This window comes from Nerophis lumbriciformis, linkage group LG23 (genome assembly GCF_033978685.3).
Source record: "Nerophis lumbriciformis linkage group LG23, RoL_Nlum_v2.1, whole genome shotgun sequence".
NCBI lineage: Eukaryota > Metazoa > Chordata > Actinopteri > Syngnathiformes > Syngnathidae > Nerophis > Nerophis lumbriciformis.
Window position 1 is genome coordinate 21,292,604 of NC_084570.2, and position 27,789 is coordinate 21,320,392.

Below are 27,789 nucleotides of genomic sequence, written 5' to 3' on the forward strand. Positions count from 1 at the left end.
TAACTAGTCATAAAAAGTATGATGGTGGGTCAGGGCATTAAATAAATGAATGTGTTATTAAAGGTGACATTCATTAATTTTGATGTAAAATATTACCTATTTAATTAATTGTTGCAGTATTTAATAATGAACTATGAAAATACTTAATAAATAAATGTGTTTGCTATACCAGCACCAACCGAATAGGGGCGCTGTAACTGCAGTGTGCTGGTCAGAAGGGGCCGAGGCAGAAGGAGAGCCGAATCTGATTGGTTCCTGCCGCCCTATAAAACCGGCCAGGAATCACTTAGACCGGCGCAGTTAGGACAGGCACAGACTTCTCGTCGCGGCTATCAAAGCGGCGGCGTCGTCGTCGTCATCATCGTCAAGTATCAACACGCTCTACGGTCGGACTCTTTCATATTCGTACCCGGACGGCGGGATTCAATGAAGGAAAGACGCTCGTGTCAGAAACTTTCCGTGATATCCGCCATGGATCCCAGTCCGAGTGTGAAGTGCAAGATAGTGGTGGTGGGAGACAGCCAGTGCGGGAAGACGGCGCTGCTTCACGTCTTCGCCAAGGACTGTTTCCCCGAGGTGAGCACCACGGTGATGGTTTTCTCTTCTATTCAGCGATGAAAAGATTGCAAGGCATTCCCAATTGTCATTCTCGTCCCAACATGTTTTCTTCCTGGCAGACGTACGTTCCTACTGTATTTGAAAACTACACTGCCAGTTTTGAAATCGACACTCAGAGGATTGAACTCAGCCTGTGGGACACCTCAGGTAAGGACGCCATTTAGGACCATGTTTCTGCTCCATGTTATTGCATTGGAATCAAGTTTCAGTTTAAATCTGTTAAAAGAAAAAAAAAGATCCCAAGCATTTTCTTTACCATTATTTATCAACAGCTAGGGTGCCCAAACTATCCCCCCCAAGGGCCAAACTAAGTTAAAATGTGCCATGGCTAAATTGCATTGGACCCATCCCCTTGTTCTACCCCCTGGGAGGTGAAGGGAGCAGTGAGCAGCAGCGGTGGCCGCGCTCAGGAATAATTTTGGTGATTTAACCCCCAATTCTAACCCTTGATGCTGAGGGAGGTAATGGGTCCCATTTTTATAGTCTTCGGTATGACTCTGCTGGGGTTTGAACTCACAACCTACCGATCTCAGGGCGGACACTCTAACCACAAGGCCTCTGAGCAGGCTCATAACATTATCAGTAACATTTTAGGACAGAACTGAGAAATTTCTGCCAAAAAAATATGAATCCAAAATGTTTTAACATCTGGCAAAATCCTTCAAAAAATGATTTTTAAGTCCTGTTGACCTTGAAGGTAATGCAATTAAATGTCCCGAGAGAGGTAATGTTTTAGACTAAACTATTTCATGTGAAAGAAAATGTTGGAAAACATTTTTTTTTTTACAAAATTACAAATGATAACATAAATTTGCAAACTTAGGATCCTGCCCCCACTCTTTCAGGGATCAAACCCAGTATGTCTGCTTTGCAAGACCACAGGGGGATTTTTGCTTTTATGTTATCAGTGACAGAGCAGGAAGGGGCCTGGGTTAACTTTGATTTGTTGAAAGTCAAAGAACAAATGAGGTAGAGTGCTAAGTTAAAGTTACGCTATGCTGACGTAAGCAAAGTACGTATGGAACTACGAACATCCATAGTAGGTTTACTTTGACCACAAGTGAGCATCCTTAATTGTTACGGTTTATTACATTTTTAAACCAAAATAATACGGAATAAATAGATGAAGAGAAAGCCATTCACATTGTAGCACATTTTTCCTCCAAAGAGTAAACAAATATCCTATCAATTGACAGCATGCATCATTGCAGCACATTTTGATATTAGTGGCCGCTGTACGAAGTAAAAAAAAAATCAGTACTACATAATAAGTGGTCTCTATAGACAAGGTTTATAACACTACCTTTGTTTTGTGAGGTGAACGTTGTGGCTGCTAACACAAATTTGACTGTATTAAAAGCGTAAAAAGAAGTAAACCATTGAAACATCTTTCTATACAGCTGGTTCTTAAATCCTATTGTGGTCAAAGTCCTAAATGACCAGCATGACCTCAGAAGGCCGGTCACTGTACCACTATGAATAGGTTGGGGTGACTTGTCCCAACATGCAGACTAAAACCATTGGATCTAATTATGGAAACGTGGGTGTTTTATTTTTTTAAATGGGAACTTTCAATGCACGTGAAAAGTGTACCTTTGGATCACACACTTTGGAAATGGGCCTTTTGAAAAAGCAGCACGCAACATTTATTCTATCTCCCGTTTGCTGGACTTTGCAGTCTTTTTTTTTTTTTTTTTTTTTTTGTCCAAATCAGCTGCAGCATCCTGTGTGTTAGTGTGTAAACAACCCCACTATCATCCATCAATGCCGGAACAGAGAATAGCACAGCAGTCAGTCCGTCAGGCGTGAGTGCAGCATATGTCATGGGGGAAGGGGGGTGATCTGGAAGTATGAATGTTTGTGGGCCAAGCCGGCAGCCAGCTGTTGCTTGTCTAAGGTGAGGAATTCCTTAGTGGTATTTAAAGCTGGGGTGCCTAAGTTATATTCTTAAAAAAACAATCATATTAGCATCATACAGTATATCGTAACACTGAAAAAAATCGTATATCTGCGTGCTGTCTGTACCTTTTTTTTAATGAGGTATTTTAGTAAATAAAACCCCGGAAGACAAAATGATTTTTCTTCCTGGTGGTCAACCCCTCCAGATCCAATCACAGGGTTTGGAGAAAGGAGGGGTAAGCAGAGCCCACAAGAAGCCTCCTCATTGGCTGATGAGATAAATAGTGAGTTGTTGGTACGAACTTGTTTGCAGTAAAGCATGGCAGCTGAACATCCACCTGGAAAGATCGCAATACCTGCGCTTGCTGTGACAGCATGTACTGCTAAAAAAAACAAAAAGAAGAAATCGTAGGAAGAAAAGATGCTAAACGTTTAAAAAAACGAAGAAAAGCCAAAACTCGAATAAATGTTGGTCTGGCGTATTCAAGATGGAGGACATTACGGGCCAGTCTTGGACTAACTTTTGACGCGCAAGTGTATGTTTTCCTTCTCGGCAGGTAATCTAATATTTCATGTTCCTATATTTTGTGTGTATCCTTTTGCGTGGCGACGTGTTACTGATACTATGCAACAAAATACGAATTAGGGGATCCTTTGATGCAACTTCAGACTGTCAACAACCTATGCAACCTACTCAGTGGCCTAGTGGTTAGAGTGTCCGCCCTGAGATCGGTAGGTGATGAGTTCAAACCCCGGCCGAGTCATACCAAAGACTATAAAAATGGGACCCATTACCTCCCTGCTTGGCACTCCGTATCAAGGGTTGGAATTGGGGGTTAAATCACCAAAAATGATTCACGGGCGCGTCCACCGCTGCAGCCCACTGCTCCCCTCACCTTCCGGGGGTGGTCAATGGTGATAGGTCAAATGCAGAGAATAATTTCGCCACACCTAGTGTGTGTGACAATCATTGGCACTTCACTTTATGCGTGTGCACATACAGCTCTAGTGCGCGATTTCGCGCACTTCCAGAGAGAAGTCTGGGAAGGACTTTCGGTGAGGTGCGAAGAGGGGGGATTTACAGTTTGAATTCTGCACGGTGACACAAGATTCAAGTACCAAGTACAAGAGAAACTTATTTTTTTCTTTTAGACCTCAGAATATTCATCTCGCCCTTTTTGAAGAGACGAGACTACAATCGCAGGCGAGTCCCTCTTGAAGCTGCGTAGGTAGGACATATTTCCTTGAGGGAAATGGAAGAAGAAACATCTGCCAAAATATTGCTCACATTTGAAATTCCTTCACACCCACTGTTTGTGTGACTTGTGAAAGACGAAAGTAAAGCCAGTCTGGGCGAGAAGAAGTGTTTTACTGCACCTTGTTGGCCCGCTGCCGGCAGTCTTTTATTTTTTTGTCTCAGTTTTCAAAAAACAATGTTTGTCTTTGAACGTGTGTGCTTTTCCCTATTAGATCACACGTTGTGAGACCCCACCTCAATGTAAAGCCCACACACACTTACGGGTAGAGCTGAGGCCCACCCTATTGATCCATTATGTGCTTGGTCTGATGTGTGTGTGTGTGTGTGAGGAAGGGGGGGTCCCAGCGTGCACTCAAAGACCAGCAGACACCAAGATAAAAAGCAGGACACAGAAATGAAGTCAAATGTACTAAAAGCCCCCACCCCCACTAGAGAACACCTAAACACACATACATACGGTAGGGGGTCTTTGTTGTGCCTTAATGAGCAACCTAATAAGCAGTGTGTTTAACAAGGGAGGGTGGGATGGAGTCATTAAGGTAGGTGTATTACTTCCCATTTGTCCTTCCCGCCGTGTCAGGACTTCATTCTAGTGGTTCTTATTTATTTTAGTTTGAACACCTGCGGTCTAAGCCCTGGTCAAAGTAGGACCAGCCTCCCACAAAGTATCAAGTATTTCCGGGAACGTGCTCCCTTCCCGTCTCAGCAGCCATTGTTGCATTGGATCACGTTTCGGGGCTCAGCAAATTGGAGCTGCATGACTGGCATTCCTCCGGCTAAAGGTTTCAACAGCGTTCCTGGACAAAGAATTGAATTGTACCCAGCACATTGGGATGCTCAGCGGGGTGAAATCGTAGTGGTGTGGTTCACTAAAGACCTACTTTATTTCAACTGGGAAATTGAATCATGGATACCTGAGCTGACTGGCGGGACAACCCTGAGTACACAAAATGAAGACAGTTTTTGATAAAGAGAACGGAATGCAACTTTGTCATTGCACCTTAAAAGTACAACAATATTTCAGTACAACTCATACAAGAACAGGCATACATTATAGGTTGTGTTCACCTGACGACGTCGGGCTCATTAACTGTACCAGGCTCCAAGTGGTGGGCCAGCGAGCGTCTGTCAGTGTTCTGGGCAGCATTTTGCAATTCTCGAAGAAAAAAGCCCTATGTTTGCGTTGTTTTAGGCTGCTGAATCGTTCAAACTGCGATAAAGATAAAAGTTCCTCAATGGGTAATCAAAAAGGGCGAAAGATTTAAAGACTTTACGAAAGACTACGAGAAAAGGGGCACCCACTCCAGACCAAGGGAGCAAAGTCAAACACAAGTTTGCTCTAATCACTTTGTGAAAGGTTTAAAATATTCTTAGCATTTAGTATTTCTCAGTATGTTATTGATCGTGGCGGCCCAACACGGCAAAATAAGTCTCCACAACTTAACAATTCAGGTTTTTACGTAAAAACGAAGTAAAGTCAAATGTACTGTAGCGTCCCGATGAAGTCACACAAAGTCCGATGCTCTTTTATTGCCATTTTTATGCTAACCGGCCCAATTCCCCCCTTACACTTTTATACTGAAATAAATACACCTACAACTTATTAAATAAAATCATAGAAAAAACTACCAGCAGCGGTAAAGTTTAGACCCATGAAGGAAAGAAGAAAGTGAATGAATGTTTATAACTGAATAAATTTACATATGCATACAAATGTGTCTTTTTTTATTATTTCTTTTAATGAATTAACGTTTATGACAACCTTTTTCCAAAACACAATATAGAATGTGAGATATAGCAGGACAATGCATACGTTTATCATTTTTTTTCAAAACTCTTACAAAAAAGTGGGACCCCAAAAATTTACTGTGCGACCCCATTTTTATGACTTGATGGGGTCCATGGGACCCCATTTAGAAAATTCCTAGCGCCAACACTGCTGTCAACAGAGGAGAAAAAATGCTTTATTTAAATATATATATTATTTATAAAGCAAGTTCAAGTATCATTGGCAAATTTTCACCTAGTCCCGGCCTTGGCGTGCTGCCCGCCTTGGCACGCATGTATGTGTCCTCTTTTTGGGATTTCAGAATTAAAAAAAAGACATTTGTCGCTGAAACGGCACAACCGGATGTGGTAAGGATTGTAAGCAATACTCACGGGATTGTCTGGATCAGGGGTAGCATGTCTGCGATGTCGACATATTTTAATATATCTGATGTAAACCCGTGGACAGTGATCAACAAAATGTGCACATTTTAAAAGTATAGTAGCGCTCTTTTAAGGAGAGAACATTTAGTTGGAGCAGCAACTGTGACGTCCGGCTCGCTGTGACAAGTATGACAAAAGTAAAGAGTCTCCAAACACGAGCACGGTCTTCAATAACACCAGAAAAAGATGCCAGATTTGTTGCGAATTGTTTTAAATAAGGAAAATGTCCCTAAAAGGATTAAAACCCTAAAAATGTCTCAAAGTACATTGAACAATAAACAATTGAAAAATAGAGCAAAACCATATAAGAAGATTGTTTACTGCTAATTAAGTTTTTAAATGTACATATATTTTTTTTAGCCTTTAAAAGTAAATTATTGCAGTTTATGCAAATTATGTCATATTGACCACGCCCCCACTGCCACAGTTATATTGGCAATCTGGCGGTAACCCTGTATCCCTTTGTCTTCTCAAATGGTCATTACCAGTGATTGCTAACAATCGCAGCTGATGCTGCTCTTCATCTTGCATGCACCCATTATGTCGGAGATGAATGAGGGTTTATATCCTTTTCTATATCAACTCCAAGGGCTTAGATTGCTGAACATGCCCGTCACTCTTTCCACAGGTGGTTTAACACCTCCATGCATACGCACGTCTACGTGGACACGTTTATATTCTCAAGCCTTCTCCTTAAACACAAGTATGTGAGCTATGCAGTAAATCAGCAGGTCTATCCATACCTCTGCTGTGGCTTACCCCAGGACCGCCTGTGTTAGATCACAGAAATATCTGCGTTGCCAATAGGATGTTGTGCAATATGTCTATTCCAAAGAAGCTGTGAAACATCAGGTCAGGTGATATAAGCGGGTGATTGTCATCATGGCTGCTGAGGATGAAAACAAGCTTGAAAAGAGGCAGGGCCCTTCCAGATTTAGAGATCCTGTGAGAACGACAAGAGCTAACTACATGACAGTCATGTGTGTGTGTAGGCTGTTACACTGTACACACACAGATCACACACAGTACAGGGTTTTCCCAAGTTGGTTTAGAGGATGTGCATGTAAGCTTTGTAACTATCAATTATTCATTGGATTTTCATGTTCACATAGAAAACAAGTGCTCTGGCGTAAAATGTCTTGCAATGCACCTCTTGATGAATGGACAAAAATTCCCCACATATACACCAAAAATCATGTACAAATGTTTTCCATTTCCTGTAGGTGTAACGGCCAACACAATAATTTTATCCTTGCAGCGTCAAGGTTGTGTGTTTTTGTTTGAGTGCTTTGTTCGTAACATTCAGTTGTATTGTAGAATGCCAACCCAACTCTGCAGCTGGCCCTTTCAGTCACAGGGTCTTATTTTTGCGATGATTGGTTCCAGCAACTGAGGGATGGAGCGGGGAAAGAAAAACAACTTTCAAACGATGTGAGGCGGTCGTGATTGAAAAAGACAGCCATGAAAGATGGGAAATAAATTCCTGCCTAATTCCTCATTGCCATGCAGGGACAATGACGGCGGCTTTTGCTTAGACGCTTAAACACCTATAGATGTCTTCCCTGAGCGATCCCCATGCGGAGAGTCATTGGAAAATAACTAGGCTGGGCATCTGAAACACATTATGTGGAGAGCAAGACGTGAAAGGAATGCGTTCTGTTCTGTGTAGTTTCTGGCATGACATTGACCATGTCGGCATTGGCTCTCAGCTTCATAATGGTTGTGGATTTTGGGACACACAAGCACCTTTTCCACCAAGCAGCAGATGTCAAATCTGTTCTGTTTCACTTGTAATCAGTACCTAAATAAAATCAAAAGTGGTATGTGGTACCTTGACAACTTGTTGATTAGTAAAGATTGATCATTTAAGAGGTTATTCACTTTTATGTGACAATAGCAAACAAATACATTGGTACCTTTTTTTTAGCTTTTGAGTGCCCCGGCTCACAAGTTCTTTTGTTGGGATACGGGCTGTCTCTCACCTATGCTAGCTATGTTTTAGGTAGGCCTTGTTCACACTGCAGGTCAATTCCGATTCTTTTTTATTTATTTTTGCCCCCCATATGTGACCTGTATAAGATTTTTTTTCCATGTCAATGTGAACAGTACAATTCCGAATTTTTCAAATCCGACCTATGCCTCTTTTGTATGTGGCTATTAATCGGATATGTATCCGATGCAACTGCAATCTGACCGATCGAGTCGCGTTCATCCGACCAATATGTAAGCAAATGGCGATAAGCGTCATTTTCCAAATTAGACGGTTGCAAAATTAAAAAAGTTGACTACAAATAAGCAGAAAACAACGAAAATATTGCTTTAGGAACTCTGGTTAATGTTCCGACTGATCGAACACACTTAAAAGTCCTCTTTCTTCCTAATCTTCTATATGCAATAATTTTGGTCGATTGAGACCTACTAGATTTACTTCTGTAAACACTGCAGCATGTCTGCCTGCGGGTCAAATTGCGTTCACACTAGATATCGCATGTTTAAAAAAATGTAAACGATTACACAAAAAGACCATACGTAGCCCAAGGTTGCGAGAAAATTTGGGTTCGTAGCTAGTTGGCGTATCGAATGCCATAATCGACACCGTAAGTTCCGACCAAAATATTCAGTGTCCAAATATTCAGTGTCCCACTCAATAGCTAGCAAGGCATAACTTTGTTTTTCGAAACATGGGAAAGAATGTGGATAATATTCATTGAATAAAAGAAATAACTAATTAGCATAGCACGAGCAAGAGTTGTCTATAAAAGACTGACAATGCCAGCTAAAGCTGTGAAAACAATTCCTGTAATAGGCCACTCTCCAAAGTAAATGTTGTACATTACATTACTTCATAAAACTACTGTACTTTGTAGTACAGTCCAATGTATTATTTTTGTTAGTCTTTATCTGGAAGTAGTTTTTACTTATTTAAAAGCTTGTTACGCGTTAAAATTGTGCTGTGTTTTGGGGGGTTCAGAGGAGCATTATTATATTTGGGAAACATTAATTGGACAGGAGTATTTTAAATTACGAGGTCCGTCACAGAACCAATTAAACTCGTAAGACAACCTACCGCTGTACAGTTAGGATGAACTACCACATGCCAAGAACACAAGCTTATTTGTGTATTGGAAAGTTACTGTTTTGTGCTGCTTTGATGTAGCTGACAGCCTACACACCCCGTCTGTGGTGGAAACAGAAGCCAAATCCGAGTTTGGGGTTCCATACTATAGCAATCTGAAGTGAGGTGCTTGGTATAAATGTTTTTATAGAATCGACCTCCTGGATCAACATTTGGAAACAGTGATACTGTGGTATGCAGGCTTGCAACCAGAGTGCAACAGTATGAAGTGCTGCAAACATTACAGATCCCATAAACACACACATCAACTTCTATAACCTGCTGCCAAGATTGCACCAGAGACCACAGAGGGATTCATCACAGGGCATATAGTTCTACTTTAAATATTATAGCTCTGCAAATCCCTTTGAGCCACCATTTATGGTGTACGAAGTTTAAAAATGTTTTTCTTACTTAAACCTCTTGCTGCTATCCATTCAAGGCTGAAGCCTATCCCTTCCTCCTGCATCACACAGTATCTCACAATCTCAGTTTTTAGTAACCAGTGTATTCTATCTAGGGCTGGGCAATACGTCCGAAAACCGTTTAATACTGGTTAGTATCGATAATTATTGATATATTTGATGAACTATTGAAAATAAGGACCATTAGAAGAATATATTCAATATAAACCTTTTTATTTGAAATATAACCTTCCTCTGATTATAATCCCCTCAGCTATCAGGGCAGGTTATTTTTGCACACTAACCTCTTAGAATTTAGGTGCAAAATAAGTAATATGTAAGAAATGCTTAAAGTGTAACAAAATATTGCAAAGTGTGAAAATGGAAATATAGAGAAACCTGAGAACTATTTTCTGCAGGTTTAGTGCCAGGAAGTTATGGGCTGTGCTTTAAAGATTGAGCTTGACTAAAGTAGTGTGATATTACCGATCTTGGTGGGGATGAGCGCTTTGCATCAATGACAGACCGCATTGGTCTAAATACGGACTGTTTTTTTGTTTTTTTTAATCGAAAAATTACCATACTGTCGAGGTGAATTTTCCCGTTTTTGTCAAATGAATTCACTCTCTGCAGCATGAATTTCTAGTTTCTCTTCTTACTCTGCAAAGAATTAACCTCGAGACAACAAGAACGTGCAAACAAACTTGATAGTTGATACTGTTACCAGATTGGTAAAACTCCCACAAATCAGTGATCACTTCCTGCGTTACTCGATTACAGGCATGTTAAAATGTCCACGGAAACGCAAATATCTGTGTTTTTAAACATTAATTTCCGCGTCCAAACATCAATTCTGCGTTTTTTTAAATTAAATATTGTTGCGTGTAATGATGGGAGTCGAAGCCAACTTTTTCTTGTCAGCAATCGAGCAGTATCTATACATTCGTGGCTTCCCCGCGCAACACAACACCGAAAATGTAAATGTTATCTCACTACAATGTCAAAAAAATACGATCCAAACAAAATTTGTTGAACGCTCACCTCAACAGGTACTCGCTGTTCCCTTTGCCTAAACGCCACACTGAATTGCAGGACCGGGAGATAATCAGGAGTGCCAAAACAAGCTAGGTAGTTGGCATCATATAGTTAGCTTACTTGTAGCCTGCATTGACTCTCCGGGTCACAACGTTGAAGGCTTTCTACTTTGCCGTTAATCATATTTGGATGATTACAATTTGAACACTTAGTTCCGAACCAGTTGTAGTTGTAGAGCATTTATTAGTAGCCAGCGAGAAGGTATATTTTTGACATGACTGCTGTAAACAGAGGTCACAACACCAGAAGTGTATTACCCAAGGGGGGCGTGGCTGTAGGATAGAATTGCCAACGTTTTCAAATGTAGTGTAGATATGCACCCAATTGCAGGAAATAGTTTAGATTTTCAAAATGTTCTTTTGGGGCTTGCGTGGCAGCACTTTGTGCCCACAGAAATGTTCCTCTTTTTTTTGTCAGTTTTCCTCTTTTTGTCTCAAAGGGTGCTCACACGCCTGCGATTACCAGAGAACGAGTGCCTTTGTTCATGCAAACAACTTTGCTCTGCAACTTCCGATTTCTTCCGTCAAAGAAGAAAGAATTATCGAACGTTTTATCCTTTTATTGATATCGATTACGTGTCTATCGCTATATATTGGTATCGTTTTATCGGCCACCCCTTATTATATCTTCACTTCACCGCCAGCGTTTTAGACAATGACTGTCTTGAGTAATGCTCAGTAGATTATACGTTAACTACTTGAAAGTATATCCAACTTTAGTTTCTCTTGTATTGTCCCTTAAGATGTACTGTAATAAAAACGGTTGCGGAAACGTGAGGGGTGTACTCACTTTTTGTAAGATACAGTTTTTGTTAGGCCTTTTTTTCGTACAAGTCAGTTTTCAACAGAAATGTATCAATTTTTTTTTTTTTATACTGTCTTGGTTATCGTACGGCAAAACATTGTGCTAGCAAACAAATTTTTAGTTTTTGTCTGACCTTTTTTGCCATAGATTACTCATGAAAACTGAGTTACCACTCTGCTATAAATCTTAAGCGTACTAAGACATTTTTGACAATTCTATTCCCCTAGCTTAATTTGAATATGGCATTCTCCATCAGTTGTGTTTTACGGTAAATGTGTGCTGCAAGAGAAGTGAATGATTGATTTTGTATTGCACCCAAACAAAAGGAGCGGCAACCCCCAGTCTTGCTTCCACACACACTCACCCCGAGGTGACTTTTGCTCTGTCAATAAGGTCACAGGGTTTGTTCATCAGTCGGTGTCAGTGTTTTATTTTGCATTGAAGTAAGGGTGGATTGTTTAAACTGTGTCGCCTCCCCCAAAACTGTTTGGATTAAGAGAGCAAAATGTGTGTGCGTGCACATTCCTGACTGTTCAATGTTTGAAAAAGGACCTCCCAGGGGAGCCTTCAGTTCCCCCAAAACAAAATTCCCCAGATTTTTTGGCAGCCAGGTGTGTGTGTGTGGTCGGCCGGCCATTGCTTGTCATGTGATCTTGACTCACCTTGACATTGCGCACCCCCTCACCCCACCACTTCCTGACCATGATGTCTGGCCCGTAGATTGGGCGTCTCCTTCACATATGGCTTCAATTTAAAAAGTCGTTTCTTTGCTCTGAGGTTCTGTTTCTCTGCAGCGTTTTTCTGTCCTCTCTCCTCCCCAAGAAGAATCTTGTCATAGTCGGCACTTTTTTATGCGTGTGCATTATTTGTTTTGTACTCCCCGTTGCTATGCATTACGTCATGTAGCAATTTGAAGTACACTACATTCCTTTACGCATTCATAGCTGAAGAATGAAATCCTCCAATAAATGAACATTTTCAGGTTTCTTGGTAAACTTGTATGATACTGAGTCTGATTTCCTGCTGCTCAATGACACTGAATCTATGTTTGGCTGATCCGAAAATAGCTTCAACAGGAACCTGAATATGGAAAATGTGTTCGCATCAGTTGGCCACCTGTTCTTCAAACTGTCTGTGTGCTGCAAATGAAGCTTGCTGGAAGGAAGGAATCCCCACTGCGGGGATAATTTATGATGTTTGACAAAGCAATCATTTTAATCATCGGTTAATCTGTCTTTTTGTCTGAGCAACTAAGATATTCATTTTTGCACATTAGACTGATTGCTTGATATTCGAAGCAATATGACAACAGGAAGTGAATTTGCGTTACCTCACATAAACCAGACCTGATGTGCACAAACCACATTTTTTTCTTTATCATTAAAAAAAGCACAAAAACTTTTACAAATTAAAACGGAAGACGATAAACATAATTAAAACACTTAATAATAATATGGCTCTTAAGTAGCCAGAACCATAATTCTTCTGCCAACAAAGTATATTGTGTGGCTATTTATTGTATTTGCTTTTTTTTTTAAATTTTTATAAAACTTGGTGTGTATGAGTACTCTTCGAGCACATTTAGCATAACCGTGGTAATAACTGATCATTTCGCTTTCTTGGAATGTTGCGCTGTCGTAAGCTTTCAAAACATTTTCGTGACGCTGATATTTTAGATTGCTGACCAGGGTTGAGGTTTTGGAGTGTGATTCCTTCTTCGCAGAGTTTTTGCTGAACATATCCTCTGAAACTGAACGCCCACACAATCAATGCCATGTTTGTTTACAATGAGTTTGGGATGTTTACGAACTCCTGAGTAGGAGAAAGTGAAGCGTTTCATATGCTCACCATAACCCACCTACGGCACAGTATGGGTAATTTCGCCAGATTGGAGCATTTTTTTTTTTTAAATATCGGATTAGGGTTGTACGCTATACCGATAGTATCGGGGTACAAATGAATCAAAAACGATGCTATACTCTGTTTGAAAAGTACCGGTTCGCCATATTTCTTTTTTTTAAGAGGGCATGACAGCGCGTTGTCACGTCATGGCATTGCTGGTTTTACGAGCAGAGGAGCATGTTCGGCAGCGCATAGAGTACTTACAAACAGACAGTACGTACACAGAAAAGGGAGAACAGGCGCTTACGATAAAAGTGAAGCTATAACACTGAAACGCCCTCAGAAAGAGGTGCTATAAGACATGGCTAGTTATCTAGCAGCTAATGTCCATCTGCAATTGGCAGTGTTTTAGCTACTTCTAAATCACTAATCCTCGCCTCCATGGCAACAAAGTAAGTTTCTTACAAGTATCATCCCTGCAGGACGAGGAATAGCAAAACATGCTTCACTACACACTGTAGGAGGATACAATAGCTCACTGGCGTCACAATGTAAACAAATGCCATGGGTAGATCTACTTCTGACATCCACTGTAATGATACCAAGTACAGGAGCGTATCTAGTCGATACTACTATAATTACATCAATGTTTTATCGTCACAAAATATTTTTTCTTTTAAATTCATATATTCATAAACTCAGGAAATAAGTCCTGGGACACATACATTATGACCAATGTATGGCCCTGTAACTACTTGGTATCGAATCAATACCTACATTTGTGTTCTCATCCAAAACTAATGTAAAGTATCAAACAGAAGAATAAGTGATTATTACATTTGAACAGAAGTGTAGATAGAACTTGTTTAAACAGATAATAACCAGATATAAACAGTAAATTAATAAGTAGATTAATAATCAATTTTTACAGCTTGTCCCTCATAACTTTGACAAAATAATAGAATGAGAAATGACGTAATGTTACTGCATATGTCATTGGGAGCCTTTGTTTGCTTACTTACTACTAAAAGACAAGTTGTCTCATATGTTCAGTATTTTATTTAAGGACAAAGTTGTTCTTTGATTGCAATAAGAAACATATGTTTAATGTACGTAAAAAATTTTTTGTTAAAATAAGGCCAATAATGCCTTTTTTTGTGGTCCTTTTTTATTTAGAAAAGTATCGAAAATAATCTAAATACATTTTGGTACAGGTACCAAAATATTGGTATCGGGACAACCCTATATCTGATTAATTGGTATGACATCCTAATTCCTTATATCGGCCCTTTTAATGATTTTGCACCCTTAAAAATGACCCATGATTTTTAGTGTTTCACTTTGTGTTCACACTGGCATCTTCAACATTGGCCTAGAATCACAGCATCCATACAAAGTCTTATATTTTTTATCAAAACTTTAATTTCCAAATGTACAGTACATAGATTTATGTCAGCATGTGGTATGAAATCTGTCTTTATTTCCCTTTTTTCTAGGATCGCCCTACTATGACAATGTGAGGCCTCTTTCATATCCAGACTCCGACGCCGTGCTCATCTGCTTTGACATCAGTCGCCCGGAAACGCTCGACAGTGTTCTGAAGAAGGTCAGTTGACTCTGAACAATCTGGTCTTTAAGCCCTTCCAAATGTGTCTTTTGTACGTCTTGATGGCGAGTCAAGAAGCCTGTGTTACATTAAACCGGTTCAAGGGTCTTGTCAAGTTGCCATGTGACTTCACCGGGTAACGTTGCTGAAAATAAGGAAGTGACGTGTCCCGACTGAGCTGTGAAGATGCTGTGGTTTATGTCTGCTGAGCGTGGATGTTGAAGCAGACTACCACATGTTGCTGTCGGTAAACATTGGTCATCTGACTGGTGCAATGTCTACTTCTCAGGAACAGGTTGCTGAAAAATGCAAAGCATGATGTTTTAGTAGTGTTTTTCTTCAAAGATGTCATTAATGGGAATTAGGGAGGGAGATTTTGGCGTCGATGCAACACTTCAAATGATGTGGAATTGATGTCACATTTCCCCACACACTACGCGTCACATGACCTGTGTGCTGTAATAGACTCATTGTGCAGTCCCACTTCCCCGTTAGATGTCGGTGAACTTGATCCCCCGCCTTGGCCTGAAGCCCTTTAGCCTCCGATTTAAAGCCCTGAGAGAACTTCCATCCAACACAGAGCATCTATTGTTGTCAGGAAGGAGATTATTGGTATCCTTTGCAGGGTTCAAAGCTTATTTGGTTGGAGGAAGTTGCAGATTTGAGCTTTTTTGTACCTCAAAAACTGACCCCAACCTTTCCCAAGAAGAACCAACCAGGAGCTAAGTCATACACCAGGGGTGTCCCTACTTTTTGACTTGGGGGCCGCATAACTATCTTATGAATATTAAGAGTATGTGAAAAGTTCGACTCCTAACTTGTTTACTTCCGTGATGACCTCCCTTAAGGTTTGTAATTAATCAGAAATATCAAGCAGCTAAAATGTTTCAAACATGGACGAGTGTGGTGAGAATGTTTTGAATTTTTCCCATAATGCATTGTAGTGATGTTGAATTATGCATAGTGTGTGAACATTTGTACTATCCACAACGTTCAGTGATCAGGTTGTTGTGTGACCATGTGTGTTGACTTCATTTTTTTCTGCAGTTTATTTGCGCCATGAGTGGGAAAGGTAGTGGATTGGGTCATAAAAATAAATGCTCTGCTTTGAATGCTTTAAAGTACAATTTCTGCTTTACTTGCGTTGTTATTGACATATAGTATATCTGTACCGTATATATATTATTCTGTACACATTATGTATATATTCGTATATATGTTAGATTTTTTATCGCTATATTAGTCTATTTATACCTGTATTGTCCTTTCCATCATTGTAACTGAGCTACTGTGTTGAACAATTTCCCTTGTGGATCATTAAAGTTTGTCTAAGTCTAAGTTGTCCACGAAAAGGTGGCAAATTCGAAGCAAATAAACAGGCAGATGTTCAAAATTATGCTGGAGGTACAGGACTAAAGTTTGGACACACCTTCTCATTCAATGTGTTTTCTTTATTGTCATGATTATTTACATTGTAGATTGTCACTGAAGGCATTGCAACTATGAATGAACACATGTATGTACTTAACAAAAAAGGTGAAATAACTGAAAACATGTTTTGCATTCTAGTTTCTTCAAATTAGCTAACCTTTGCTCTGATTAATTTTCCGCACACTTTTGGCATTCTCTCGATAAGCTTCAGGAGGTACCGTATTTTTCGGACTATAAGTCGACGTTTTTTTCATAGTTTGGCCGTGGGTGCGACGTATACTCCGGAGCGACTTATGTGTGAAATTATTAACATATTACCGTAAAATGTCAAATAATATTTATCTCATTCGCGTGAGCGACGAAGCAAATGTCCGCAATCGTCACACACACGTCAGCAATCGTCACTCACACGCCAACCAATACGAATTTGGCGGGGGAGGGTCATGGCAGAAGTGCATTGTGGGTTTTGGAATGCTAACTGCTATATGCTATACGCTACTGCCGGAGCTATTAAAATAGATCACATCAACAATCGCGGTAACTTATAAAAACTGAGAAGGACTGAACTAAAATGGCACCGAAAAGGAAATCATATACTGCAGATTACAAGCTGGACATAGTGAAATATGCACCAGAAAACGGCGATCGAGCAGCAGAAAGAATGGACGCTAGTGGGGCGCATACCAGAGGCGACACCAAGGAGGAAGGTTTCATGGGATTTAGCGATCGGGAGTGACAGATTGTTTGGTAAACATATAGCATGTTCTATATCTTATAGTTATTTGAATGACTCTTACCATAATATGTTACGTTAACATACCAGGCACGTTCTCAGTTGGTTATTTATGCCTCATATAACGTACACTTATTCAGCCTGTTGTTCACTATTCTTTATTTATTTTAAATTGCCTTTCAAATGTCTATTCTTGGTGTTGGGTTTTATCAAATAAATTTCCCCCAAAAATGCGACTTATACTCCAGTGCGACGTATGTTTTTTTTCTTCTTTATTGTGCATTTTTGGCCGGTGCGACGTATACTCCGGAGCGACTTATAGTCCGAAAAATACGGTAGTCACTTGAAATGGTTTTCACTTCACAGGTGTGCTAGAATATTTTCAGTTATTTCACCTTTTTTTTAAGTACATAACTCCACATGTGTTCATTCATAGTTTTGATACGTTCAGTGACAATCTACATTGTAAATAGTCATGAAAATAAAAAACTCATTGAATGAGGAGAAGCTGTCCAAACATTTGGCCTGTACTATACCTACCGGGCCTGATGCCTTATTAAACTTGTGATGTCTCGCTGTTTTGAAGACGTGGCCAGACTTTGGACACCACGGTCATACACTCAGATACTGATCACATGTTTTAACTGTAAAATGTTTCAATGTATTCACGCTGAGTGATATTGACAGTATAACATAATCACCACAATGTTCAGACTAGTCTCGTATTCTTTTTACATACATTTGTTTGATCAAAACAAAGTCAATAGTACACTATAACAAAAAAAAAAGCAAAAACTATCTGTTTTTATTTATTTTTTAAATCCTTTGGTTTTTGCCCTCAAAAAAGAACTCCTGTGTCCAAGGACTGATTTTCTCTGGTTGTAAACATGAACAAAAACAAAAAAAAAAGATTGAGTAACATAAAAATCTCAATCTCATCACTTTAGTATTGATCATATAATGATACTACCCTTGGTATCGACACCATCAATTTACGTATCAATCCGCCTTCCCCTTACATGTTGTGTACATCTGGCTGCAACAATGCTACTTAAACTTTAATAAGCACTTATTTCATGGCGTTGTTTTAAGCTATCTTGGCGGCTAGGTGAGCTATTAGCAGGCCTGCTCTTGACTTGCTTTCGGTGTGTAACATGTTTAGCCCCATCTTTCAGTGATAATGATACTTGATAACGCAGGCATGTGAAATGTCCGCAAAAACGCGGAAATCCTAATTTTTAAACATTAATTTTCGCATCAAAATATCACTTCCGTGTTTTTTTTTTGTTAATGAAAGCTAAAAATGAAAAAAAAAAAAAAGATCTAAACAAAAATTGTTGAACGCTCGGCTCAGCCGCAGGTACTTGCTGTTTCTCTTGCCTAAACGCCGCACTGAGTTGCAGGACGGGGAGGCTATCAGGAGCACCACAACAAGCTCGCTAGTTAGCTAACCATCTAGCCAGCTTACTTGTTGCCGCCGTTCGCTCTCCGAGCCACAACGTTGAAGGCTGTCCACTTTGCTGCTAATCATGTTTGGATGATTACAATCTGAACACTGTTAGTATTTATTAGTAGCCAGCGAGAGGGTATATTTTTGAGATGTCACAACACCGTAAGTACATTACCCGAGGGGCTGTGGCTACAAGATAGAGTTGCCAAAAGGGAAACATTTTCTGAGTTCTTTGCATGAATGAATAGAATTTTACATTACTTTTTCAATGATGATGATGCTCCTAAAAACTGTTACATTACATGTTACATGCAGGTGTCCAAAAGACAGCCAAAATAAGTTTGTAGATAAATCTAAATTCAAAATATAGTGTAGAAATTCACCTAATTGCAGGAAATTTAGTGTTTATTTTCAAAATGTTCTTTTGGGGTGTGCGTGGCAGTAATTTGTGTTGATATAAGTGTTCCTGTTTTTTTGTCAAAGGGTGCTCACCGGCCTGATAATAATACAATAGTAATGCAGTTTATTTTTCACAAAGGAGGTGATTATTATTAAAGGGGAACATTATCACAATTTCAGAAGGGTTAAAACCATTAAAAATCAGTTCCCAGTGGCTTATTTTATTTATAAGTTTTTTTCAAAATTTTACCCATCACGCAATATCCCTAAAAAAAGGTTTAAAGTGCCTGATTTTAACCATCGTTATATACACCCGTCCATTTTCCTGTGATGTCACACAGTGATGCCAATACAAACAAATATGGCGGATAGAACCGCAAGATATAGCGACATTAGCTCGGATTCAGACTCGGACTTCAGCGGCTTTAGCGATTCAACAGATTACGCATGTATTGAAACGGATGGTTGTAGTGTGGAGGCAGGTAGCGAAAACGAAATTGAAGAAGAAACTGAAGCTATTGAGCCATATCGGTTTGAACCGTATGCAAGCGAAACCGACAAACGACACGACTGCCAGCGACACGGGAGAAAGCGAGGACGAATTCGGCGATCGCCTTCTAACCAACGATTGGTATGTGTTTGTTTGACATTAAAGGAAACTAACAACTATGAACTAGGTTTACAGCATATGAAATACATTTGGCAACAACATGCACTTTGAGAGTGCAGACAGCCCATTTCAGGCGCGCTAAGAACATATATTTTTCCACGATTTCAGCACTCAGGTTAACCATACCTAAATAGACACAAAATACTGCATTACACAAGACTACCCGAATGTACTCAAATGATTGAAAAAAATAAATGTTTTTAAGCTAAATTATTGGTAAACACAGTTTATGTATAATAATTTACGTAAAACCGCGAGTAATGAATAACGTTTTCATCAATTAATATATTCTGTAGACATACCCTCATCCGCTCTCTTTTCCTGAAAGCTGATCTGTCCAGTTTTGGAGTTGATGTCAGCAGGCCAGGGAAGCTAGGGTCGATATTCTTCTCTTGATCATCTTCGGTTCATTCTTGCCATCTCTGTCGTAGCATAGCTTTCGTCGGTAAAGTGTGCGGAACAAACGACTGACCATTTCGTCGGCTTTCCCCACACCCTCGTATTTTGAACAAATTTCGTCCAATTTCTTGCCACTTTCGCATCTTTGGGCCACTGTTGCAACTTGAATCCGTCCCTGTTCGTGTTGTTACACCCTCCGACAACACACCGACGAAAGTGAGAAAATGGCGGATTGCTTCCACGTTGTGACGTCATCGCTCCGAGAGCGAATGATAGAAAGGCGTTTAATTCGCCAAAATTCACCCATTTAGAGTTCGGAAATCGGTTAAAAAAAAAAAAGTATTTTTTCTGCAACATCAAGGTATATATTGACGCTTACATAGGTCTGGTGATAATGTTCCCCTTTAACTTAACTGCGTATGGAAACACACAATTAGTTGCTAGCTTGTCAGCTGGGGGAATGAAAATAAATAGTGTCGGTATTCGTGATCGGTATTAAAAGGCATTAATTGACAACAATTATCACATACATTCTCATGAAACTTTGTTGATATTGACCGGTGGTGGACTTGTTCCTAATTGAGACCTTTTTTCTTCTTTTGTCCACAGTGGAAAGGGGAGATAATGGAGTTTTGTCCTAACACTAAGATGTTGTTGGTGGGCTGCAAGTCAGACCTGCGCACCGACCTGGGCACGCTAGTGGAACTCTCCAACCACCGGCAGACGCCCGTGTCCTACGATCAGGTACTGCTGCTTTAAAAGCTGGGAATCTATCCAGCAACCATAACCTCCTAACCTTGTTTGATCTCCTCGCTCGGCACGCAGGGCTCCAACATGGCCAAGCAGATCTCAGCGCCGTACATCGAGTGCTCGGCTCAGCAATCGGAGAACAGCGTGCGGGACATTTTCCACGTGGCCACGCTGGCCTGCATCAACAAGAGCAGCAAAAACGTCAAGCGCAGCAAGACCGCCCGCGCCGCCAAGAGGATCTCACACATGCCCGGCAGACCCGACCTGGCCGCTGTAGCCTCGGACCTCCGGAAGGACAAGGCCAGAAGTTGCTCTGTCATGTGACTGCCAGGTCTGGGGGGGATTAGACTGGAAGGAGCGAGGACTGAGCGTGGCGTACGCAGGAAGCCTCTTTCCTGCGTGAGAAAGGCCCTTTTTTTGTCTGGAAAGGGGATTATTAATAAGCTTCAAATCATGTACATGTTACGGGAATTCTCCGCACCAGTCAAAGTAGCATCCCACCCAGCGTGGCCCCCACCCTTCCCCCGCTGTCGGGGACGCTATCTGTCAGCGTGCTACCTGCTCAGGAAGCCGGGCAGCTTCCTGCAGGAGGACAAAGCCGAAGCAGGCCACGCCCACAGGAACTAAGCTGGAGCAGTGACGTCACGAGGAAACAAACACGTGATATCGGGACTTTCTGCTTCAGAGTGACTCGCTTTCAGAGTGAGACAGTTGTCCGTCAAGCCATGGCGGGGCATGACGAGCATATCTCAGCCCCGCACAAAGAAAGACGTTGTTTGTTCCCACCCCCGTCTGCAGTATGGTGTCGGTATAATGTGAAGTCAGTAACTGTCACTTTCCCATGTTGTTGTTGTTGTTGTACCGCAAATTGTGTGTCTGTACTCCAGGACGGGCGAGGACGTTGTCTTCTCATTGTCATATTCCCACAATCCAGCATGAAACGGCTCGTCCACTTCACGGGGAAGCGAAAACGTAACGTAACAGCCACCCTGGCTGTGTTGGAATATGAGCATGCCATCATGACCGCTCGCGAGGTACCAAAGATGAAGACCCCAAGAGGACCTCACGGCATCTTATTTTGTTAGCGGCGTATAGCAGTCAAGTGTATATATAGTCCGTTAAGCCCCCAGTGCATCAAGAAGTAGTCGCTGTGAAGGGCGTACCGATCCGATATCGATATTGGTCCAATATCAACAAAAAACAAGTATTGGATTATGGGCTTGAACTAAAATCTCTGATGCAAGTGGAGCGTTAAGTTGTGCAAAACAGGACAGCCAGTTAATGTCTAACTGTCCTGCAATAGGCACACGCGGTTGGTCTTTTTTAGTAAATGTCCAAAAGGTAAGCATGGGAGACAATCGGCTACTAGGAGCTAGCAGCTACACAACAGCTAAGCACACCAGATAGACGTTGATAATAAGTCTGAGTGTGAATCTTTGGTGACGTAACGATTTGCTTCAAAATCGATTCTCGCAATGTATTATTAGTGTAATAATTATAATGAAAACCGGATAGAAGAGCTCCTTTTGGTTGCACAGAGATGCCCTAAAAACTTATTTTTGAAAATTATGAATAGATTTAGAATCGGGGTGAATAAGTATCGCGATTGGGATGCGAATTTATTTTTTGCGCTCTCCTAGTACAATATCAGTCTTAAACAGCACATTTGTCGACATAAACAAGTATCAAATAATTCTACAAGCATATCAGAAAGTATCCAGTAACAATTGTGTCCGCATCATGAGCTTAACTTAAGGAATTATTGTCCCGACGGTTAATGAATGTTAGTTTTCCCATACCTTCTGGTTCGAACCATTTTTGACACTACAAAACAATGAAAAGCATGGCTCTCTTGCGAATATCGTATCAGATTAATATCAGTAGCCGCCAATGCTCAATACTCAAATATCAGTACCGTGAATAAAGTTGTACGGGTACACTCTAGTGACCAACAAAATACTCTGTAATGTTCAACAATCAAATATTTATCACTCCTATCCTTTAATGTGCTTTCTGCAGCACTGCACTGTGTGCACACCAAGTCTAAGGACCGGTTTTAGTCGGTCTACACAATGGGAGTGATTGCTAACCGTACCTTGTGATACAACTAAATACAATTTAGCCTTTAACTCTGTCAAGAAGCGCTTTGTTTAGGAGGTGTGAGATCAAAACTTTCACTCAGTCAGGTTGAATGGCTTTTTGACGTCAGACAGAAGCCAAACAAAGCTGCATCTTTTAGTATTTTCCTGTGTAGACAATGTCGAACCAAGTCTGTGTATTTACGCTTACCGGTAATTTTTTTCGAGCCAAATTTGATATGTTGGCCCTTAATTCAACATGGGTCCAGGACATAGCAGCTATAGTACAAATGTTGCCTTAATTTATCGCACTGTCAGCATGTTAACTGGATTAGTCAAGACGCGTCATCAATTAGGGAAACTCCGTAATTGTTTTGTTCACTCTATTTCACCTTTTGAATCCGTGTCAAAAGTATAGGTCCAGAAAATTTTCTTGTGCTGATGGCCCGTGTTGGAATATTGCTAAAGTGCTGATGATGCACTTCTAATGGAATTCTGTGCCAAAAAAAATCCCTTTCATGTTGTCTTTTGCCTGTGTACTTTTTGTGTGTTCTCTAATGTCGATGTGTCCCCCTTGCCACGATATTTATTGAATTCTATATTTTTTCTTTCAAATAAATGCAGGTGAAATTGAAGGAAAGTGTGTTTTATTGGAAGAGGTTAGGACTATTACACATGTTTTGATTTATTGATACATTTGCCAGTTATTTTCTTAATTGGTAAAACGGTGACAGAGGAAGTGAATTGTAAATAAACTATGCAGTAGTCCGTTCAAAAAACAAATAGTCTTTTAAAAGGCTCTTTTATTAAAAGTAAACGAGAAATGATTCGCAGTTGCGGTTTAAGCAGCTGTTTTTTATGCACTAGCAAATGCTGGACTAGAAAATTGGGTCAAAGGAAAAGTAGCATTTGGATTCTCTTAAAAAATTAAAATCTAAATGTTTTATTGAAACTTTTTGATTCACTTTTTCAGTTTATTGTTCTAATATGTAAAGCAGTTCAAGCGTAAACACACCGGTAGTACAATTTTATTTTTTATTCACTTTTTTTGTCCTAAATATCCATAAATACTTGTGTATTTTTTGGTATTGCTAAAATGCTTTTGTGCTAAAAAGGTTTTGATTTTGGATCAAAATATTAAGGCCACGGTCAAAGTACTGGTATATAGCATTACCTTTTATAGAATGTTTACACTGAAAACACAAAATATATGTCAGAATAATTCCAACCAATAGAGTAATATTTGTGTAAATCTAAATTATTCTGATCCACATCTTATCGTAAAACTTATACAAGTGATTGTTTCATTAAAACTATATTAACGAGCCTGACTTTTGAACGGCTCTTTTAAGGAGCCATTAATTAATCCATATCTAATATATAAACCACAGGCTCATATCCCACTGTGCGTAAATACTAATCTATTTTTTTCTTGTATAAATAGACCCAATATGCCAAAGACTAATTTATAAATATATCAAAACAATGATGGTCATTTTGTATCTTATGTTACGTGACACTGTAGTCACGTGATTAACAGCCCGCGAAAAAGTACGTTAATCAACCCGGAAGTGTTTGGCTTCAGAGAACACAACACTATAGGTAAGAAGTGTGCATATTTCCGTTAGAACAGCAAGAAAAGATGGGGAAATTGCGTTATTAGTGTTAGTAACATTATAAACGTGACGACAGGGAAGAAATATAGGAGTTAACGTCAAGTGGGGATTTGTTTTTGTGTACGTGAATTTGCATGCTGCCACGTCACTCAGACGCAAATAAGTCAACATGGAGGATGATACTAAGGTATGGTTAAAGTCCTTTCCATGGGAAATTGAAGTACAAAGTAGCGATGGTCAGATGAAGCCTCATGAGGCTTTGTAGTTTGAGCCAATTTGTTCGAGAATTTCTCCACGCTTCATGCGCGCTTCGGCCCCAAACACCACCTGCTGGCCAAATGTTAAATTACAAACAGTGTATCATAACCACATGACGTGTGATGCATTGACTTTTACCGCTTGTTATCATAGCTCTTGGAAGTGACGTGAATTACACTACACGTTTGACCAGTGGCGGGCCGTGCGTTTCCCACCTAGGCCTTCAGTGATGTCCAACTTTAATGATTACCTCTCAAAATACCATCATTTATGTCCCCATATGACCATTGCTGGAGAAATACTATACAGAAACACATTTACCGGGCATTGAATCACCACCAACAGTGTACATAACGGGTTATTTTAAACGAGTGGACGGCGTGGCGCAGTTGGGAGAGTAACTGTGCCAGCAACCTGAGGGTTCCTGGTTCAATCCCCAGCTTCTACCAACCTAGTCACGTCCTTTGTGTCCCGAGCAAGACACTTCACCCTTGCTCCTGATGGGTCGTGGTTAGGGCCTTGCATGGCAGCTCCCGCCATCAATGTGTGAAAGTGTGTGTGAATGGGTGAATGTGGAAATAGTGTCAAAGTGCTTTGAGTACTTTGAAGGTAGAAAAGCGCTATACAAGTATAACCCATTTATTTTCTGGCGCATTTAAAAATCAATAAACCCGCATCAGCAATTAAAACATTATGTGGTACTGTCAAAATAAAAATGTCAAAAAACATATTAAATGTGAAAAAATAAAGAAATAAAATATCTGAACTCACAATCTGTATAACCCATTCGCGCTTCCAGGGTTGGCCGACATCGTCTCACAAGATGTCATTTCTCTTTAAATATCCTTCTTGAAAATGGCCTTGCAAATATATGTGTTGTCTTGTCTAATGATAAAAGATGCAGACAAAGCGTGTTGGCTGACTTCTTAAAGTTTACTCCACAAGGTGCTCATCAAAAATATCCCGCTGCAGGCATGGCTAAACGGGGCTACTGCATGCTCTTCACTTCTGTGGCATGCTGGGTAATGGAGTTCTTATGTTACCTGGCTCATAACATCACAATGTATATCTGCCTTAGGCCATCTAGAAGGCCTTACTGACAACAACTTGTGATCTGATTGGCTATTGCAACTGTCTGTCAACTGTATGTGTCCGTTCACTTACAGTGCACGGACGCCCGCATTGTTGAATCTGAAGGCTTCTGGCAGATTTGGTACAGCATGGCAACATAAGCTAACTGAATTCTGATTGGATAAAAACTCTACAACCTAAAAACAACAGCGCTGGAAGGAGCATAATATGACATGAAGAGAATATGAATACTTTTAGATATTTAGGGAAAGTAAATAAAAAAGTACTTTTATCTTTAATTATGATCATGATTTCTGGTTATGTTAGGCCAGCAGAGAAGGCCTTGCTGGCCCTGACGGCACACCACTGTGTTTGACCAAATGGTTTTGCTAATTAAATTAACACATGTATAAGAACATGTTTTTAATATATTGTGTGTTTGTATTTTGTCAACATTATAGTATGGTATGGCAGGCTGTGAAATGTTTTACTGTCACATTGGGAAAATGGCGGAAGATGACATCAAGGTCTTGTTCACACTGCAGGTCAAGTCCGATTTTGTTTTGCCCACATGCGACCTGTATCGTATTTTTTCATGGCAGCATGAACAATACAATTCCGAATTTTTCAAATCCGACCAATCAATCAAAGTTTATTTATAGAGCACTCAATCACAAGTGTCTCAAAGAGCTACACAAGCCACAACGACATCCTCAGCTCAGATCCCACATCAGGGCAAGAAAAAAACTCAACCCAATGGGCACAATGAGAAACCTAGGAGGGGACCACAGGTGTGGGGACCCCCGACCCCTGGGCGAATGGTGCAATAGATGTCGAGTGGATCTAGTTAATAATGTGAGAGTCCAGTCCATAGTGGGGCCAGCAGGGGATCATCTTGAGTGCAGACAAGTCAGCAGCACAGAGACGTCCCCAATTGATGCACAGAGAGTGGTCCACCCCGGGTCCCGACTTTGAACAGCTAGTGCATCCTCCGTGATAACCTGATAACCTCTCCACAAAGGAGAGGGGTGCAGAGCAGAAAAGAGACGGCAGATCAACTGGTCTAAAAGGGGGGTCTATTTGAAGGCTAGAGTATACAAATAAGTTTTAAGATGGGACTTAAATGCTTCTACTGAGGTAGCATCTCTAACTGTTACCGGTGGAGCATTCCAGAGTACTGGAGCCCGAATAGAAATATATAGTCTATAGCCCGCATACTTTTTTTGGGCTCTTGGAATCACCAATAAGTCAGAGTTCTTAGAACACAGATTTCTGACCGGGACATATGGCAGCATGAATTGATTAACGTGGACCCCGACTTAAACAAGTTCAAAAACTTATTCGGGTGTTACCATTTAGTGTTCAATTGTACGGAATATGTACTGTACTGTGCAATCTACTAATAAATGTTTCAATCAATAAATCAATCAAAATTTCAAAGCAAGATAGGATAGAGCTAGACGTGTAGTATTTTATACATAAGTAGTAAAACCTTAAATTCGCATCTGAAGTGCACAGGAAGCCTGTGCAGGTGAGCCAGTATAGGTATATATATGTATATAGGTATATAAATGTATACACAGTATAGGCGTAATATGATCAAACTTTCTTGTTCTTGCCATATAAGTCTAGCAGCCCCATTTTGTACCAACTGTAATCTTTTAATGCTAGACATAGACAATGCCTCTTTTCGAAATTGGATATAAATCAGATATGTATCCGTTGCGACTGCAGCCTGAACGCTCGTGTTGCGTTCTTCCGACCGATGTGTCATCAAAAAGCGTCATAATTCAAATTCGCCAAAATAATTAGTTGACAAATGAGCAGAAAACAGGGGAAATATGTTTTTAGGAACTCACGTCAACTACTCGCCCACGCGCTCTTCGTAAAATGCCTCACAAACTGCCAGAACCCAAATTTCTAAAATCTCTTCCTTTCTAATCTTCTATATGCAATTATTAGGTTCAGAAAATGTTGACTTTAATTGCACAAAATCCTTGAAATTGCCACAAATGCCCCAGGACTGACTACAATAGGAGCCATGTTTACTTCCGTAAACACTGCAGCACGTGTGACGTCATG

General features: G+C 40.3%; 1 protein-coding gene across 1 annotated transcript; it reads left to right on the forward strand.

The window, feature by feature from the left end:
• The first annotated feature begins 304 nt into the window (after positions 1-304).
• rnd3a (Rho family GTPase 3a) lies at positions 305-23,396 on the forward strand. The gene is made up of 5 exons (XM_061984959.1): positions 305-576; positions 678-765; positions 14,743-14,852; positions 20,544-20,678; positions 20,760-23,396. Exons 1-5 carry the CDS (start codon positions 427-429, stop codon positions 21,006-21,008), a joined length of 732 nt encoding a protein of 243 aa, XP_061840943.1. The 5' UTR covers positions 305-426; the 3' UTR covers positions 21,009-23,396.
• Positions 23,397-27,789: the final 4,393 nt, after the last annotated feature.

Excerpts from the sequence above, each read along its gene's own strand:
- rnd3a (XM_061984959.1), top strand. The coding sequence starts at position 427 with ATGAAGGAAAGACGCTCGTGTCAGAAACTTTCCGTGATATCCGCCATG. Across the intron at positions 577-677 it reads CCAAGGACTGTTTCCCCGAG|ACGTACGTTCCTACTGTATT; the intron begins GTGAGCACCACG and ends TCTTCCTGGCAG. Across the intron at positions 766-14,742 it reads CAGCCTGTGGGACACCTCAG|GATCGCCCTACTATGACAAT; the intron begins GTAAGGACGCCA and ends CCTTTTTTCTAG.